Source organism: Crotalus tigris, unplaced genomic scaffold (assembly GCF_016545835.1).
Source record: "Crotalus tigris isolate CLP2741 ecotype Arizona unplaced genomic scaffold, ASM1654583v1 scf7180000017644.4837335, whole genome shotgun sequence".
In the NCBI taxonomy this organism is placed as follows: Eukaryota; Metazoa; Chordata; class Lepidosauria; order Squamata; family Viperidae; genus Crotalus; species Crotalus tigris.
Window position 1 is genome coordinate 1,477,741 of NW_024096536.1, and position 19,612 is coordinate 1,497,352.

The 19,612-nt window shown below is 35.2% G+C and overlaps 1 protein-coding gene across 4 annotated transcripts in view; it reads left to right on the plus strand.

Annotated features, from left to right (window-relative positions):
• Positions 1–19,612, plus strand: part of CACNA1I (calcium voltage-gated channel subunit alpha1 I) — a 192,630-nt gene that overhangs the window by 161,420 nt on the left and 11,598 nt on the right. For all 4 annotated transcript variants that reach the window (XM_039335515.1, XM_039335517.1, XM_039335516.1 and 1 more), the window contains 7 exons: positions 671–780; positions 1,585–1,718; positions 3,688–3,758; positions 8,751–8,829; positions 9,818–9,939; positions 11,767–12,087; positions 12,660–12,806. In XM_039335515.1, coding sequence (XP_039191449.1) covers positions 671–780; positions 1,585–1,718; positions 3,688–3,758; positions 8,751–8,829; positions 9,818–9,939; positions 11,767–12,087; positions 12,660–12,806 — 984 coding nt within the window. The remainder of the gene's footprint in view (positions 1–670; positions 781–1,584; positions 1,719–3,687; positions 3,759–8,750; positions 8,830–9,817; positions 9,940–11,766; positions 12,088–12,659; positions 12,807–19,612) is intronic.

Below are 19,612 nucleotides of genomic sequence, written 5' to 3' on the forward strand. Positions count from 1 at the left end.
GCCGTCATCTTAATTATGCTAGTTCTAATAGCAGTGTATGCACATTAGGAATGGCATAATTAGGATGACAGCACTGATGAGTTCAGGTGCATTGCTCACAGCTCTGTGTGCAACATTATTGCTTTCTTTGTCATGGCATCTTTATATCTGGGCAGCTTAACTACCTGAAAATAAATCAGGGGCCTCTCAAGGGCAGGCAATCTCCCAGGATCTGAAGCCAGGTCTGGTTACTCATCCTCCTAGCATCAGACCTAATGTCTTTTCCTTATCCTCCTTTCAAGCATAAGGTGAGACACTATATTTTTATTCTCATGCAACTTGCACAGTACTTTCATCCAACCTTTTCAGTATTTTAAAAATAGGATAAACTGTTTTCCTGCTCTGAGTTGGCAGAAAGGTGTCATTTGCACAAAGACCAATCAGGCAATGCGGTCCCCAACTCTGTTCCATTGGGGCAAAGAGGAAGTTGGTATTTATCCTAGAAACTACCAAAGAGAACTATGAATGTGTGGGATCTGTTGCAAACTGAGAATTTAATTGGAATGTAACAAGAATTTTTTTAAAAAAGAGAATGCACTTCCATATTTTCATCTTGTTTCTTTACCAGCTACAGACCATATCAGTCTGAGAACTTTATGTTAGTAATATTTCCATTTCCTCTTATTCGTAGTCCCTGGAAACTGCTCTTAAGTATTGCAACTACATGTTTACTACAGTCTTTGTTTTGGAAGCAGTTTTGAAGCTTGTAGCCTTTGGACTGAGACGCTTTTTTAAAGACAGGTGAGTTGGAATGAAGATGATATCTGGGGGAATCAGATGATCAGAAATTATGCATGTATACTTTGATTGTTGCAACTATACATTATTATATTTAAAACTAAGAAATACATTCCCAATGTCTTCTTGTAGAGAGTAATGGTGTACCAGGATTTGAAAGTCCCACTAATACCACTAAGTAGAAATCAGCAGACGTTTCAGTATTTCATGGTGATAACTGAAGAGATTTCCATAAATCATTCCTTTTCTTTTTTTATATTCAGGATTCTGTAATCAAAATTATTATGTGTTATTGAATAAGTGGTAGAAGAACAATCAGTAATCCATATGATCATGTTTTTACAAAGCATTGCTTTAAAATTAAAATATAAACAAGGATAAATACTGCTTTGTTCATTAGAATTCACTATTGTTTCATTTTATTTGGTCAGTCTTTTTATCTTAATAAATGTTCACAAAGTTTCTGCCCAGGTAAAATACTTAATTTTACAGTAGACTAATCATTGATCTAGTTCAGTATGAAATATCATCATCTATCATTAAAAAACACACCCATAAAGATGAACTTCCTCAAAATATATTGAGCGCCAAAATAAAGAATATCAATTAAACTATTTTAGGATATTAAATTAAACTAATAAGCATATTTATTTCAATTTTTAAAATTGGCTTACTTGATTAATGCAATATTCTAAATAACCTATTCATAACCTAGTTTAGATTTTTTTGGGGGGGAATGAAGAAATAACTGGATTCCATCTTTCATTAAGGCAGAAAAGGTGTCTTATTTTCTTCAATTTCTTAAAGGTGGAACCAGCTGGATCTAGCTATTGTTCTGCTCTCAGTCATGGGAATTACTCTGGAAGAGATTGAAATCAATGCTGCCCTTCCAATCAATCCCACCATTATCCGCATCATGAGAGTGCTTCGTATTGCCCGAGGTAAGAGGAATAAGAATAACCTGACTTATAGCTATGTTTTGGGGAACAATCCATCAGCAGAAGGATAGCACTGAGATCCTGATGTTTATGTCATTAGTTGGTATCTGCCTGGCTGATTTGATCTGGCAGGGCTAGTGTATGCAAGTTACATCAATTAAACAATACCATTTTTTTGGGACCCCAGAAATTTGCCTTCTCTGTAACAGTGCCTATCCTCTGAAATGAGGTTTTGCTGAACTTCAAATGGCCTTCATCCTACTGGTATTTCAAAGGGCCCCTAAGATATGGCTCTTTACCCAGGCCTTTGATGAGGATCATTGATACCCATTTTCTTTCTTTTCCTGCTCCTATCTGGGTTTGGGGTTTTTTTTATCTGAACTCTTTCTTTCTTTTTTGCTCTGTGTTGCTTTGTTTCTTGCTTTTAAATGTTTTTAACAATTTGTAAAGTGCACAGAGTTGTTGGCTGTTATTTCCTGTATATAAACAAAAATTGTGCAGACACAGCCATCCAGCTTGATTATATAATGTGGTTGGATTCATACTTTTTAACCTGATAAAATGGGTAGAATTGCTGAATAAATAAATCATGTTAGAAAATGCCATAAATTACCATAATTAGATCAGGAGGCTCTTCAGTCATTCATGTCTTAGTCACCTCACAGCTTGACTATTGCAATGCACTCTGTTGTGATTTAAGACCACTTAGAAATTTATACTGGTCATGAATGCAGCAGTGCAGCCAATGGTGGACTTGCCTTGATATGCTTGTGTGTCAATTCTGCTCTGCAAGCTGTCCTGGTTGCTGATCTGCTTCAATTTATGTTGCTGATTATAGACCTATAAAGTCTTACATGGCCTAGGGACTAGCTGTTTGAGGAACTGTCTATCTCAGTGGTGGGATTCAGCCAGTTCGCACCAGTTCAGCAGAACCAGTAGCTATTTTTTTGTTGCCCAGGTCCAGAATGGACTTCTGGAAGCGGCATCCACACAGAGAACCAGTTGTTCACATATTTGAATCCCACCACTGATCTATCTCCCATGATATCTGGATAGCCAATATGAACTGATAGGGTTTGTACTTCAGGTCACTTCAACAGCATCATCTTTTGGGAGCCAGGAAATGTGACTTCTCTGTCATAGCTTCTGCCATCTGGATTGAAATTCCCTTACAATTCGGCTGACTCCCACCCTAATAGCATTCCAGGGAGATCTGCCTCTTTTCCCAAGCCTTGGATTAAGATGGCTGGAGTCCCTTGTGAGTCTTGTTGTTGACTGGATTTGCCATCTTGTGTTTTATCTGATTTTATTTTCTTTGTTACATTGTGACCCAGCCAGAGTTGTTTGGAGTTGGGTGACATCTAAATTGAATAAATTCAGTTCTATTCAACCTCATTTTTGTATTGTATTGTATTGTATTGTATTGTATTGTATTGTATTTTGAGCAATAGTTTATATGAAGAGGAAAAGAGCTAAACAAATATTTATTTATGTATTTATTCAGTTTCTATAGCTGTCATCTTAGTCAATGACTCTGGGTTGCTTACAATTCAAAAAATATATTACAATAAAGACATTAAAACATTTTAAAACAATAAAAAACATCCACAATAAATTTACATATCAGCCAAGATACTTAGCTAGTTAACAGCCAGAATGTGGGGCCCTTGGCATATTCTGCACCCATTTAGTTCCTTATCCATGACTCCCTACATAGAGTGAGTACAATTTCTAATTAGCACTAGTTAGAATCTGAAGCAAAAAGGTAATTTTAGATTCAAATTCTTGTTAGCTCTAACATAATGGTGTACATTTCAAATTGACCACAGATATTTATACATATTCATGTCTACATTCAGTAGAAGATATCCCAACAACAGAATTAACTTTTGATCTGCTGCTCTAGAGAAAAACAAAACAGTATTTGTTTCCCCAGCAATAAGTTATCGCTTGCCTTGCTTTCTCTTGATAGTTTTGAAACTTTTGAAGATGGCAACTGGGATGAGAGCTTTATTGGACACTGTAGTGCAAGCTCTGCCACAGGTAAGAAAAGCTGTTTTTAAGTATAATGTTGCATAAATTCTAAAGTTGAAGAATATAAAATACTTAGATCAGAAATTTCTAAGGCTATCTTATGTGAGAGCAAAAGTGGGAAATAATTTTGTGTACTACATATTACTAAATGAACTGAGTTAATTTGCAGCTATTGAACTAATAAATGGATTAAAATAACCTGTGTTGCATCTCTCGTGCAACCCCTCACACCCTCCCCAGTTTTACTACATCCGTTGCACATCCTATGTGTGCTGCATATGTCACACATCCCTGTGCATCTCTCCAACTGGCACTACACCTCTCAGACATCCCCTCACTCCCTCAAACACCCTCCCTGACCCCCACCTTACCTGTCATGCACCCACTCTCTCCCTCCTCAGCTTCCATTGTGCCTGTTATTCACCATCTCATTCATTCCCCCACCCAGTAGCAGCCACTTATCTGCGTGCCAGTCAGGGACTTGCAACTTCCTTCCAGCTTCCCTCTGGTTTTGATTAAGCAGTCCAATCACACTTTATGATCTCCTCACTTAGTGACAGAAATTCCAGGCCCAGTTGCTGTCATAGGTCAAGGACTACCTTTAATAGCTTATAAAGCTCTGCCTTACTGTAGTACAAAACCACTTGAAGCAGAGGCCTTTCAACTAGAAACAGATACTTTAAAATCTTATGCAGCTGATCCAGCATGCCCGCTACAGGAAGTCCTTGCTTAACATCTGCTTCATTTAGCAATGGTTCAGTTATCATGGTAATAAAAAGTAATTTTACAATATATCCTCACATTTACTACCCCTCCGCAGGTTTATAAAGCAAAAGAAATCTGAAGTAGGATCATAAGCATTGTTACACTTTCACTTAGCAACCACTTAATTTAATAATCAAATTGCTAGTCCCAGTTGTCACTAAACAAGGACTACCTGCATGGTGATTCAACTAAGCAAATGTGTATTAGTTCCAATCTCTTTCATTCTACAGTTCAGGATAAGAAACTCTATTTAAGTAATTAGCACTTATTCCCTAGATTCTTTGATCTATTTAGGCTTCACTGAACAATGTTTTTATAGCATTAAGTAATTCTGCTGCTATTTTCCTTATTTTGTTTCACTTTTTCTCTCTTGGGCTGGATGTTCTTTTCATTAAGAGTCCATTGATTTTGTTCTCAAAGTAAATCCTAAAAAAATAAATGATACCTCTTTTTTTGTGTCATATATTTAAAATTTTCAGAATTTGATTTATTTTGATGAGCACCTGCCAGGGAACAGGGGAAAGTTGCTGAGGTCATCATTTTCTCCCCAGAAGCTTTGCCAGTGCTTGCATCCACTATATGCATTTCAATCTACTCAGATAATGAAGATAATTTAATTCTTCTACCAGATGAGGCAAACTACTAATATTAACTAATGCTGTATTTAAGAAAAACAGTTTGGTATAGTGGGGATGGCACCAAGCTACAAATTGGGAGACCATGAGTTCTAGTCCTGCCTTAGGCATAAATCCAGCTAGGTGAACTTTGGCCATCACTTTCTTTCAGCCCTAAGAAAGAGATAATGGCAAACCACAAAATCTCTCCCAAAAAATTGCAGGAACTTTTCAGGCAATTGCTACAGTCAACACTAATTTAAAGGAACCAGAAAAATGCTGCATTTACCTAAAAGAAAGAGAAACTTGAATTTAAGACGATCCTTTTAAAAGAAAAAGTACATATAAAAAGTTTATAAATACAGACAGAAATTCTGAGCAACATTTGTTTCCTTCACTTTGTCAATCTCCAGCTAAAATCAGTTTTAGAGATTCCTTCTCCTCATAAACAAGCACAGGTATAACTGGTTAAGTAAGGAAAGAAAAGAGAAACCAGCCATTTTTAAGGGTTAAAAATGGTAACATTTACCAAATAAGCAACTGTTCTCAAGCAGTGTTGATGTTTTATTTATTCTTGTCCCAGAGAAAAGAGTTTATTAGTGAACTTGTCAGATAATGTATCTCTCTGTGCATGAGAGAAAAATAGGACCTTTACTCAACATAGTCTTTGTATGATCTTATCTTCAATACAATGCCATACAATGTATTATGCTTCTCTAGTCAGGCACATTTGGGATGTGTTGGGAATCTCTCCCAAGGAGCAGAAATTCTGGCCCATCTGAATGGCACCAAGTAGGTGAAACCTGGTCAATACAGGGCACTAGACCTGGCCTATGAGCGTCTAAATGGTCACCGAGTCACTCTTTTTTCATGATGAAAACAGGGACTGCAACACAATTTACAAGTGAGAGAATTGTGATACAATTTTTTTCTAATTCTGAATTGTGAATGTTTAAAAAGAATTATTTTTAATGGAGTAATCATCAAATTACTACCTTCATTTTACACAAGAAATAGTAGTAAGAAATAGTTTCCTAACATCATTTTAAAAGTCGTCCTTGAATGATATCAAACTATAAAAGTACATTTCCCAAATGTCTCTGTGAATCATTTCATAGAGATGTTGGCTAGCTATGACCACACTGCCCACATTACACAATGTTTATTCCACTGTAATGCTGTTAATCATTTCACATAGCAGATAATATATATGTAGCCTAGTTTCCCAAATTTAATGTGTACTAGATGTTATGGGATTACAAGTCCCAAAATTTTCACTGGCCATGATTGTTGAAATATTGGGAGTTATAGTTCTACTACTAGATCATGAGAGTATCAAGATGGAAAAGACTATCTGTCCCTTTTTTCCAGGAAGACTTTTAAAAGTGATTTCAATATTATTAAGGGCTGTGGGAGTAGAAATGTGTGATTGCTTTTTATTGTATGCTATCCAGAGTTGTTGTAGAATTGGATGACCTTGCAAATTTCTAAAAAGGAGGAAAGGACATTGTTCTGAGTAACGTATAAATTTGCATTGCCAAAGAACGGCTATTAGAAATAGCAATAGAGTCTCCAAAATCTTTGTGTTGTCTTAAAAACAACTATAGAGCTGGTCTGCAACTATTGTGTTGAAGCCAGGGATTAACTCTTTTCTCCCTTGCTATTCTCCTGCTAAAAAGCATTCACACATCATGCACTACACAGCTGCTATTAGCTACAGATTAGATTATCATTAGAAGGTGTGCAGTTACCTATAACTATTATACCTGGATATTTAGAATATGTAGACCCAGTGACTAATATTGTAGCAGAAAGTGTAGAGAGGGCAGATACCATTTCTGTTGGGGAAATAAAGGAAGGAGACATAGAAAGGCTTGAATCCCTTTTTCTCCAGGACTGCAATTTCAATTCAAATTGTTTCCAACCTTCTTATATAGCATACCATGTTTGTTTTGATTGTCAACTACTAATACTATTTGTATTTATTCTTACTTTATAAACAGAAAAATTCAATTAGCATTTTATATAATGTTATGAATATTATGCATATTAGGTATGCCACTGAAAATAAATCTACAACAGAGCTTAGATTGCTAAATCATGATATAATTTCACTATGTATCTTACTTTCTTTTTTTAAGCAGCAACCACTTGTTTTATACTTCCCAGAAATCTTAGGCAAGATACAGTATTTTACTCTTTAGGTGCATTGATTATACTTTACATTATTCTATTTTTAGTATTTTATGAATCCAGAAAAATGTAATTTAAATCTTACTAAAAAATTAACTTAATAAAAATACGAAACTACTACAACAGGACCAGCATCAAACAGTCAGAGCATCAAAGCAATTATCACAAGGATGGAATCTCAGAGATCATAAAATGCTCTGATTCCACTTCCTGGGAATTAATGCAGCATTTATACCCTTGATTTCCCATTCCTGGGCTCCAGGGAAATCCTCAAGGCTAGGTTTTTCTGACATTGGATAAAAACCATTGTAAAAACTCTTGTTAAATTATCAGCATGTGAAAATTGTGTTTTCTAATGCATGAATTAGTAATTGCTCCAAGAACTCTAAAAAGCACAGTGCCTTACTTCTTTCTAAAACATTTAATAAAATTACATTATAGGCACTGCAAAGATGAAGCCATAGTTAAGGCTGTGCTATGAGCTTTACTCAAGGCAGCAAAAAAATGTTCTACATTTAAGTGATTAGGCTGAATTTTCCAGTTTTGTATATTGACTCTGCAGGGAACAACCAAATTATCCACAACATTATGCTTCCCTGCAATTTAGAACAAAGCACTTCAAAATTAAATCTCTTCCCATCTATCCTCTAACTCCTTTGGTTTATGTCTGTTTGGAGCATGTTCCCATGTGAAAGTGTGTAACCACATGATCCTCAGGTTGTCAACCACAATACCTAGCAGACAGGTACATGTGATGGACTTCTGAAAACTGCATGTTATTCATTTTGGGAAACTGTTTTATAAGAAGCTACCAAGGAAGTCCACCTTTCAAAATAATAATATATTATCAACACATGAAGAATTCATTTAGCTGTTTATTGCTCAAGCCTATACACAGATATCTTCTCAGACTGACAGTTTGCATCTGGATAAAACTAGATAAGGTTCAACGGCATTTGGGGGGGATCAGACTTCATCCTCTTGTGCCCACATAGGGATTCCGACTAATCCCTGTTTGACTCCTCCTCCTGGCTCATCCAATCTCTCTCCAACATCGATGGGGATAGATCAAAAATTAAATTTGATTTAATTTCATATGAATTTTCATTTACTTATTTTTTCCTTATCACACTAAAACTTACTATTTGGTAATAACTTTTGATGGACTTTCACCCAAACCTTTTGAGCTGTGTGCACCTCTGGAATTGAATGTTGTATATCAAACACAACTTTCAGTGTTGTGTTAAGGTTTTTTCCAGCTTCTTTTAAGCATGCTTTGAATTATCTAATTTTAGTGTCTGATCCTGATGAACACTTGAACTGCCAATTGTGCTAATTCATGTGTTCAGTCTCTTTTTCTTTTTTTCAACATAGAGTCTTTTCTTGTGGATCCTATGAAATATTTGACATTAATTTGATTTACTTACAGGTTGGGAATCTTGGACTCCTCTTCATGCTCCTTTTTTTCATTTATGCTGCTCTAGGAGTAGAGCTTTTTGGCAAACTTGGTAAGTTTTCCAGCATAAAGGTGTGTCATAGAGAAAAGCTGGAATTGCTAACACCAATTACATCACACACTGACACAAAGAGGGAGGAATTACCAAAATTATATGCTAATTTAGAAATAATTCCTATGATTTAAATAGAAATCTAATGCACCTTGAGGGCAGTAATTAGATTACTTACATACATGCATGCCTGCTTGTTCTGCTATCTGAGTGACTATTTATGGGTAATGTCAAGGGCTCTGCTCTCCTGTCTTATATATTTTTAAATTGGATTCCAGATGGATAGTCATCCATATCAAACAATTTTCAAATAAAGGATTACCCTTTGTAATTTACAGTTCATGGCTGCCATAAATGGAAAACTCCAATAATATGTTTCACTTTAGCTGAATGATCTGAATTTATTTTGATTGTTTTTATCTTATTAAGAAATCTAGCATGACAGGAGTTCCTCATGCTTATTGCAGACAATTAGTCTATGCATTTCCATTAATATTGTGCAAGATAGATCATTATTTAATGTCTGCAGGCAATTCGTGTTTTTCTTTCAACTTCTTCAGAGATAGATAATTTTGTTGTCTTAATCTTCAAGGCATGTCTAATATTGAAAAAGAATAGAATTTCTTTTTCCAGTTTTTAATCATTTGTATTTTTTCTTTATAACATCTATTTTCTTCATATTTTTATTTTGTCACATGGTTACAAAGCACTTGTAACATGGGAGATTATTAAGGAGAATTAATTTAAGAAACATTCATCTCTTTGTTCTTCAAGAGTAGTTTATTTTATTTATTTGTTTTTTAATTTTTTTACAGTAATTGAAGTAAACATGTGTATAAGAAACTAAGTACCACTTTGGACTTGATTGCCTCATTATTTTCCTCTTTCTGTTGAGCTACTTCTGTCTCCTCTCCACTCAATCACATTTTGGCTTGGGCACTGAGAAAGCAGCAACAGAAATAGTCATTTGTTCATCTCTTCTTTCCAGTCTGCAATGATGAGAACCCATGTGAAGGAATGAGCCGCCATGCCACCTTTGAGAATTTTGGAATGGCCTTCCTCACACTTTTCCAGGTCTCCACTGGTGACAACTGGAATGGCATTATGAAGGTAATTGAGACATATTTTGTGCTCTCATGAATAGTGTCCTGAAATAGAAACAGATCTGCATTTATTAAAATCAGGTAAGACAAGTCAGGATTGAAAGAGAAACTATCCAAACTATGACTACAAATGTCTGGCATTACAAGAAGTGTTAGAATGTTATTGATAATGATAGACAGAACCTGGCATGATGCATCTAGCCCCGTGGTGGTGAACTTATGGCACGTGTGCCACAGGTGGTACGCAGAGCCCTCTCTGTGGGCACGCGAGCTGTTGCCCCAGTCCTAGGCCTTCAGCTGGGTTTTATAAAACCTTTTTGCTTTAGGCCTCTGCCACCGTGTGGAAAAAAAAAAGGTTCAATCAATCAATCAATTTCAACTTCTCATGGGAAAAAAAAGTTCTCGCAAAGTTGGAATTGATTGATTGAATTTTTTAGTCCCACCCAGTCTGCCATTACCACCACAGCCATGCCCACCCAATGGGCCACGCCCACCCAGCACTTGACGATACATAAGTGGATTTTGGCTTTGCAGTTTGGGCACTCGGTCTCTAAAAGATTCACCATCACTGATCTAGCCCATCATTTGGGGGGATGTATGAATTTTTTGCAATATTTTTAGAGTTTGTACAGAGTGTGAATTCCTGAAGAGGCATGAGGGAAGGGAAGGGATAGCATAGGGCTAAGACACCACATAAACAGTTATTCTTGAAGCATCATATAAGAGCTGTGGGCAATGCAAATCTTTTTATGACTGCATTAAAGTTAAAGAATATTGAGCCTGGCAAATCATTTGAGGAGATGCACAACAGACAAAGTGCCTCTGTGAATCTGTTCCTCAAGGCCATAAAACAGCCTCAGCTGCTTTTAGATTTGGAGCAGTTGTTTGGAGCCCCTAGAGAACTCCTGGGCATCCATGTGCTTCCTCAAAAGACATTTCCACTGGGATAGCTGCAGTGAACAATCTCGTTAAATAATGTTTAAAATACAATATTTTGGTAGCAAATGGATTTTGAGTACTGTACTAATACAAAATTAGACCAACTCTTTGAACAAAATATTGTGATTTGGCTAAGACAACAATCATAAATTCTGTGTTTCATACAGTGGCGGGATTCAAATATGTGAACAACCAGTTCTCTGTGTGAATGCCGCTTCCAGAAGTCCATTCTGGGCTTAGGCAACAAAAAATTAGCTACCAGTTTTGCAGAACTGGTGCGAACTGGCTGAATCCCACCATTGGTTTCATACAGATACTCACTCATATTATTTTGCTCAATAGAATCACTGTCCCATATCTGTCCTAATTTGGACCAATGTAGGAGAATCTTAAATGCACATAAGTGGGCTCTTCAAAGTGACAAGTTAGTGTAGTTTTTAGTCACTAAAATATTCACATTTCATATTAAATTGAGTACTATAAAATATATATCTCAAAGTGCAAAATACTCTGTCTCAATAGAATATTGGGACGTGGGACAGGGATAAATATGTCATTGCTGCATTAGTTTCTATTCATGTGTGTTAAGATAAAAAGAGATATCATTTTGTAGTTAATTGGGACTTACTGATATGACAGATTTCTTGTGGATCCAGAAAGTGATAAATTAATGAAGTAGAGGTTGGAGTGAGAAAAGTATGTGTCCCGAAATATCATACATTAGGAGTCTTGAGTCTTGTTTAAATATTTTGTTTGAGAAAGCAGCTTCATTTTTTAAAAATAACTTCTCCGTTTTCTCTGTGTTTTGTGCTCGTATATGTGTGTTGTATGGGGAATTGTTTGGTTTTCTTTCTTTTTGTTTTTTTACTTTTTTGGCCTAACTTAATTCCTCAAGGATACACTACGTGACTGCACTCATGATGACCGGAGCTGCCTGAGCAACCTTCAGTTCATCTCTCCACTCTACTTTGTTAGCTTCGTGCTCACAGCCCAATTTGTCCTCATCAATGTTGTAGTAGCTGTCCTTATGAAGCACCTAGATGACAGCAACAAGGAAGCACAGGAGGATGCAGAAATGGATGCTGAGATTGAGCTTGAGATGGCACATGGATTGTGCCCTCATAGCACTAGCTCACTGAATCCTGGACAAGATGGAGGAGGTGGGAGAAAGGACTCTGAAGGACATCTATGCATGACATGTTACTCTCCAGCACAGGTAGGCGGAGCATTTTTCCTTGCTGCTAACAAGTTTTTGGCACATTAATTTGGGAGAACAAAGATAGCTTAGAAGAGTGTAGAGAGCTATGATAGAAAAAAAATTTAAACATCCTGTGACTGGCAGAGTCAGTTCTAGGCTAGGAGTTCAAATTTTCATAAAGTAAGAAATTAGAACACCAATTAGTGCTGAAAAGAATGAAATCTGGATTTTATAAGAAGTTGAAAAATAAAATTTAAAAAGATACCATGAGGCAGGCCTAAGGTACAATAGTGGAAATACAGCAAAATTATTTTACAAAGTAACTGAAGGAACACCTGTGAAGGTTCTATAGCAAGTTTCAATGGTGCTTCTCTGCCCAATATCCATCTGAGCTCCTTCATTTTACATCCTTGTATAGGGCCATATTCTGCCTCATTTACTCATATTCTGTAGGACTGTACACTCAGGTGTGACAATTTGCTACAGAATTAACCAGTATGAGTGAAAGTGGCAGAAGATAGCTACATTAAACAAAAACATGGAGCTCTTAAAATAATGTCTCCCATCCTCCCCCCTTTCTTGTCCCCTAGGAGAACTTATGGCTGGACAGTGTGTCTTTAATAATTAAAGACTCCTTCGACGGGGAGTTAATGATCATCGATAACCTATCGGGCTCCGTCTTCCATCATTACTCCTCGCCGGCCATGTGCGAGAAGTGTAACCATGACAAGCAAGAGGTAACCTGCGTGCGAGGATACGGGAGGGGACGTCCCATGCTTTTCAGAACACACACATGCACACTAAGCACAAGGTCTTCTTGGGATTGTCTCCTAGTTATAGATAATTTTGATATACATTTTCCCATTAACATGCTTTCCTGAAGGCATCTAGTTCAAAGGAGGAAAGGCATATTTGTGTTAGCCGAAGGCTGAGTAGAAAGACAGCTAGATTGACAAGGATAACTGAAAAAAAACCTTTCATCATTTTGAAAGATGAGATACAGCATTAGCTCTATAGATAATACAGTATTCTGTTTTGTATATTGTAGACTGATTTGTAAAAGGAACACAGTGCATTGTTCCATGGTTTTCAAGGATCGCAGAGTACTTTTAAATGACATGCTTAGTTTTAAGTGGAACTCTGTTTTCTGGTATCTAAGAAGTACTCTAAAACAGTAGAGTTTAAAGTAAAATCACTTTAAGTTTTTAAAATGCTGGCTACCATTTTATTTTGTCTTAGTTTTGAACCTTTGGGTCCTCTTTTTAATTACATTGCCAGTGGAAGGTGCAGTAAATGGGAGTAAAGAGATTTCTTACTGAGTGATGGTTGTAAGGAACTACAGCTTAGATAGTCTGAATCAAACATTTTTTTCATATCTTAACTAATAGAATCATTCATTGACAATTCTTTGCAATTATTGTGAATGTTTTGGTTGCATAGATTTCAGAGGGCAGAGAAGTCCAGTTGAATGTTCACAAGTCAAGAACCTCATTAATAGATATTTGGCTAATAGTAAAGCTAGGGAATTTTATATCTTGGTCTAAATATCATAGAAGCTGGCAATATCTTAGATTATCATGTTTATTCAATTGTAAGTATACAATTCACAGTTTTTCCCCATCTCCCACTACAATTCCTTCCTTTACGGCTTCACAATGCTAAGTGATCAGAGCACTGCACTCAATGCATTAAGAAAGCCACTTCCTTTGAAAGACTTTCATGGCTGCCTCAATGATTTGCATGCATAGATGACACTTCCATTGGAATCACCAGCAAAGTGGCTGTGCATACACAAGTACAGACAGCAGCTGGAATGACCTTCAAAATTACCATTCAAGCAGTGGTGGGATTCAAATATGTGAACAACTGGTTCTCTGTGTGGATGCCACTTCCAGAAGTCCATTCTGGGCCTAGGCAACAAAAAATTAGCTGTTTCTGCCGGTGCAAACCAGCTGAATCCCGCCACTGCTTCCAAGTCTTCCAAAAGCATTCAGAACCTCAGCCCTTCCCCAAGTATCAGTGCGCTGAACCTCTTTCATTAATTTATATAGCCAAGTATTATTTAAATTACTATACTGTCAAAAAAAAGTTTGCCAAGATAAAAAGTATTTAATCCAAGAAACTCTTCGTGCCAGCAATATATCTGTCCAATGCATTGCATTTCATTGGCCCACTTTTATAGCTTACTTGCCATGATACTGGAAAAATAAGGGTAAAGGTAAAGGGCCCTTGTAGATTTTATTCTGCTAGTCATTGCCGACTATAAGGGGCAGTGCTCATCTCCATTTCAAGACCATTGAGCCAGCACTGTCCAAAGACATTTCCATGGTCATGTGGCCAGCATGACATCACAGAGCACTGTTACCTTCCCATCACAGAGCACTGTTACCTTCCTATTTATCCACTCACATTTGAATGCTTTCAAACTGCTAGGTTGACAGGAGCTGTAGCTAGGACAGGAGCTCATCACATCACATGTGTTGAACCTGGGCTGACGGCTTTCCAGCTGATAAGCCCGTAACTTAACCGCTAAACTATCTCACCGCTCTCATGATTACTGGAAAAAAGATATAAAATTATTCCTTAGTATCCAGCTCATCTTTGTGATTGGAAAAATGTGAGACTCTAGCCCACATTCCATCAATGCCCTTTTTGTAACAATTTGCATCTTATCATGTAAGAAAACTATAAGAAATATTTCTTAAATATGCAAAATGCATTATAAATGATTCATACACAATGCATTTATAAATTATAAATGTGAATGAAGTGCTTCTGTATGGGGCTGGATTCCTGGCAACTGCATGGCTGTTTTTAGCTTATCTGCCTCATTGTTCTTTCAGGAATATTTCTGTAAAGTCTTTGAGCCTGTTCTTCCATCTTTTCCATTGTCTTCCCTTGTCTACTTGACAAATACAGTTATTTCTAGATCATCATCCACTCCTATCACATCCAAGTGATGATCTGAATATTACCTCAAGGGAATAGTCAGTCTTGATTAGATTAAGGATGGATTGAAACCCTCAGTTACTCTCCAGATCTACTGTTCAGAAGCATCTGTTTTGTTTTTCCTATTCTGTCTGGGTGACCCAATTTCAAAACTATACATTGCTGCTGGAAAGTTAATTGACTTAATTATTCTGCTCTTATAATTTATTCTGATCATATAAGTATACTTAGCTTTCATGAACTTGTCTAAATGTATCACTGTATTCTTCCTTCAAATTAAACTCCTTAATTCTTTAGCACACTGTCCATCTTTACTTTTAATAAACACATATCCAGGCATAATCTACACAAGGCCTTGCTATAGTCAGTAAATCAAAGCTATAGTCAATAAATCAAAGCTTCCTCTCGTTCATCCTATTATCCATCTTATATTAAGATCTCTTGCCTTTCTGCCTTGCCTGAAACTTGCCTATTCATTTAACATTTTGCTCTCCATGTTTGGTTCTGTTTGTAAGAACATAAATAGATATTGCTTACACAAGGAATTAGTGCATTAAGTAATTTACACACCTTCTTACATCATTCTTCTTTCAAATCAGTATACACAGAGATCTTGGCCTCACAGGCTTATTGTATATTTGTGGATGTAGCACTTAGCACTTGTCTCTTCACCTTTTGTAACTTACTTTCCAGCAGAGTCAGTTTTGGAATATATCCTCTCTCCACAAATTTTCTCTCCTATTATGCCTTTTTTAGAAAATATTTCCATATGTATCTGTCAATCTTCCTTTAACCTTATTTGTCTCCATTAGTTCCAGGATTAATCTTGAGTAGTCCTACATAAACTGTACATTTTCCTATGGTTACTTTGGTCTTCTGAAAAGTATCTCCTAATTATCATTTTCTTACCATTTCCTTTCTATGTTGACATTCTTGAGTCCCTGTCATTTCTTACTTGACTCTGTATTTGGTTGTTGTACATCCTTCATGTTTACAGAAGCCATCCTTTCTTCTTTGTTTCCTTTGTTTTACTTTCAAGAGTTTTTGTTGCTGTTATTGTTGTATTGTTACTTGCTATAATAATCACTTGTATGGAAAGCTGGTTGACCCTTTTGACTTTTTTTTCCTACTAGAGGTCCTTGGTGCTCTCTGAGTTTGATTGTTTTCTTGCAGATGTTTCATTACCCAAACTAATATTTTTCCTATTAAATTTTCATGTGTCTTTTATGTCTTTCAGTACATTCTCTGTTTTCTTTGACTTAAATTAGTTATATTAAATCTGTTTTCACATTGGTCTTATATTTTGACTCCAAGTAGAATCTTACTGGTACACCTAGTCTTTTTTAATTTTGCAAATTTAACCCCTATATTGTTAAATCTTTTCAAGATATGTTCCATAGATTGTACTTGGAAGTATTCTGACTGACTGGATTTCATTTCCCTCTCTTCTTTTTCTTATTACTGCTTTGATGTGATTTAACCTTAAAAGAGAGTCTGTGAAGCCGGAGTTAGTAGTAAACAATTATCTTCCCGAACTTGATTTAGCTATCTCTTTCATTATTGTGTTTATGCAGTCCAAAGTTTCCTGTAAATTCAGATTTCTTTGTTTCTCCAACTTTTTCATTCCGTCATCAATTAGTAATACTGGGTCATCTTTTGATGTTGGATTTAGTGCTGCTTACAATTTGTTACAGAATCCCTCAATACGTGTGGCAGGTGCATACATTTGTGTAACATTGATGTTCACTGCATATCCACTAGTTCTAACAGATATTATCCTGTCACATACTGTAGCAAACCCATTTGCTGCTCCATTTTAAGTAGTCTCATGCCCTGAATAGAAATAATCATTTAATTTAATTCACCAAAATTCAACTATTCCTAAAATATCCTGCTTAGTACACTTTATTTCCACTTCAATAATTTCACTTTTGTTGTATTCATGCATCTCACATTACAGGTTCTAATGATGAGTCCTTCTAAACAAGAAATCCATCTTCAATAACTAAGACCAAATGTCCTTTTGGATCTGGTCCATCCATGTTCATCATACACAGTGAAAGTTTGACATTCTTCCCCAATAACTGGAAGAGTGCCTTCTGATATGCGAGTTTTATCATCTGTCACTCAAGCCTATCTAAATATTTTATTTATATCCATGTAGATTTCTTGGTAACAATATAGCTTTACTGTTACATTGTTCTGGTTTCATTTTGGAGTACCTTCTTTTAAATGGGTTAGACTCCCTCACATCTGTAAAGCCCACAAGCAAAATAATTCATTCCCTGCAGTGCATAGTTTTCAATCAATTTTCCATAGGCATTGTCAAACAATAAGTAGGATAATATAATGATTGTAAACCATTTATATGGGATAGTGATCAAGGATATATTTAACTATGGTGGTCATCCATGCAAACCTTGTTGAAATAACTCAGATTATCTCATTACAGTGGGATTTGTTAAGTAATTTATGTCCAAGCAATGAGTATTTCAATTTTTTGATTTGCTGGAACAATAGCATCTTTCAGGTTTAATTGATAAATTTATTTTTTTTAAAAAAAATCCTCTTTATGTTATTTAACATTTCTCATATTATTTGGCCCAGTAATATATTTTCAATCAATATTTGTAGATGCATTGCTAGCTTGTGAGAAGGACTCTGTGGTTATATATCACAAAATATTTGTAATAATGGTAAATCTGAATCTGTATAAGAATTGTAGAAAAAATAATCACTCTAAATTTTAAAAGCTCATAGAGCAAAATCTGCCGATGTCAGCAACTATACAATTCTCTTTCCTTTCTTGTGATATACGTGTTAATAATTCAAGAAGACCAAAGCAAAAATTAATCTTGATTTTAAGAGCATATTTAAAAACAAGTTAGAACATTTCTAACAAATTTTGCTTTAGAAACTCATTTCTTTTTCCAAAACAATTTTTATTAGTTTTCCATTTTACACCAGCACAGCTTAAGAACCTACGTAGAAACATGGTGATCATTTTTTTTAAAACAAACAATAACATAGTAAATATATACACAATATTTCTTTAAAATTTCCCTCTCTGTCTATATAGAATCTTATAATCAAATTAATGCATTTTCAGATAAATTAATTCATTACTATGTCTAACCATCAACTGCATTAATCAATAAAAAAATTCAATCTATAAAAACCTATATTTATTCACACATTTAAATTTAAACTTAAAGAACTCTCCATTTATTTAAAAGATTATAATCAAGTCAATATCTTTCTAAAACCAATTCATTCACTAATATAACATTCCATCCAGGTTATATAATTAAAAATAGACTAACATTCTCTATCTATTTATATTGTTATAAGCTCATTAAAACATTTCTAAAACAAATTTTCATTGAATATATCACTCTATATAAATTTCATTAATCAATAAAAATTTACAAACTCATTATCTATCCAAACATCCTGTATCATACTTTCTTAATTCTGCAAATATTTAATCTTAAACTAACATATTCATTTACTATTCAGGTGCCCCAAATGTTTTTTTATTTAAGCATTATTAACTCCAAAAATAAATTCTTCTCTTTCTCACCAATATTCTATTTTTTTCACTTTTTCTCCAAATCTCCAATAATTAATTCCATCTTTTCCCATATTTCAGTTTTTTTCTCATTATACCATCTCTAATATTAAAAACATATAAAGCCCTTTTAACAAAGTCCAAATCCAAATCAATCCAGATCGCTATAAAACCTTTACCACTTCTTAATATTAGTTGCTCATCTTGCTTACCAAAATGTTTAGTTTATCTACATACGTTTAAACATAAGTTGAGAAGAAAATAACTTAGTTTAATTCTATTAATTTTTCATCTAAAACAAGATACAGAGGTGAAACAGCTTGACCACAATAGAAACTATGCATTTTGTTCTGCACAAGTTAGATTTTTAATATATTTTAACATATTTAAGTATCCTGTATTGTAAGCAGTCTATAGTGTTAAAATATACATACTCTCACTATATAATATTTTATTCTCCTTGGTATTATTCTAATTTTAATACAGTATTGGTGTCAGAAAACTTTTTTAAATAATTTATTTAGACTTCATACTGGAAGTATACAAAATGGCTAATTGTCTTCACATGATCTATTAATATATAATGGAGGCTTGTAGATTTGAACATGATATTTTCTTTTATAGTTTATTAGGGTGTTCTTTTTGTCCTGGTATTCAATGGAAAAGAAGTTCATGTCTTACAAAGTAATAATGGAACAATTGAGCATGTTTTCATGTGAACTTCAGTTAGGCATATGATAGTTTACTAAATTAGTTAGAGGTGTCATTCATACAAAGTTTGTGTTTGTATAATATGTACAGATATTGTGGCTGGTAGTTGTGCTGTGTTTTGATGTGATGTGATGCCGGTTTTCTTTTCTTTTTTAAATGTGTAGATGATTAGTGGTGGCTGTGTTTGGTAAAAACTTCCATATTATGCATCCTTGGACACAATCCAGCACACTAAGAAGTATGTATAAATCAAGTTGATCTTGAAGGCATTTAAGCTAACATGACTAGGCACTGGATTGTGTCCACGGTGCT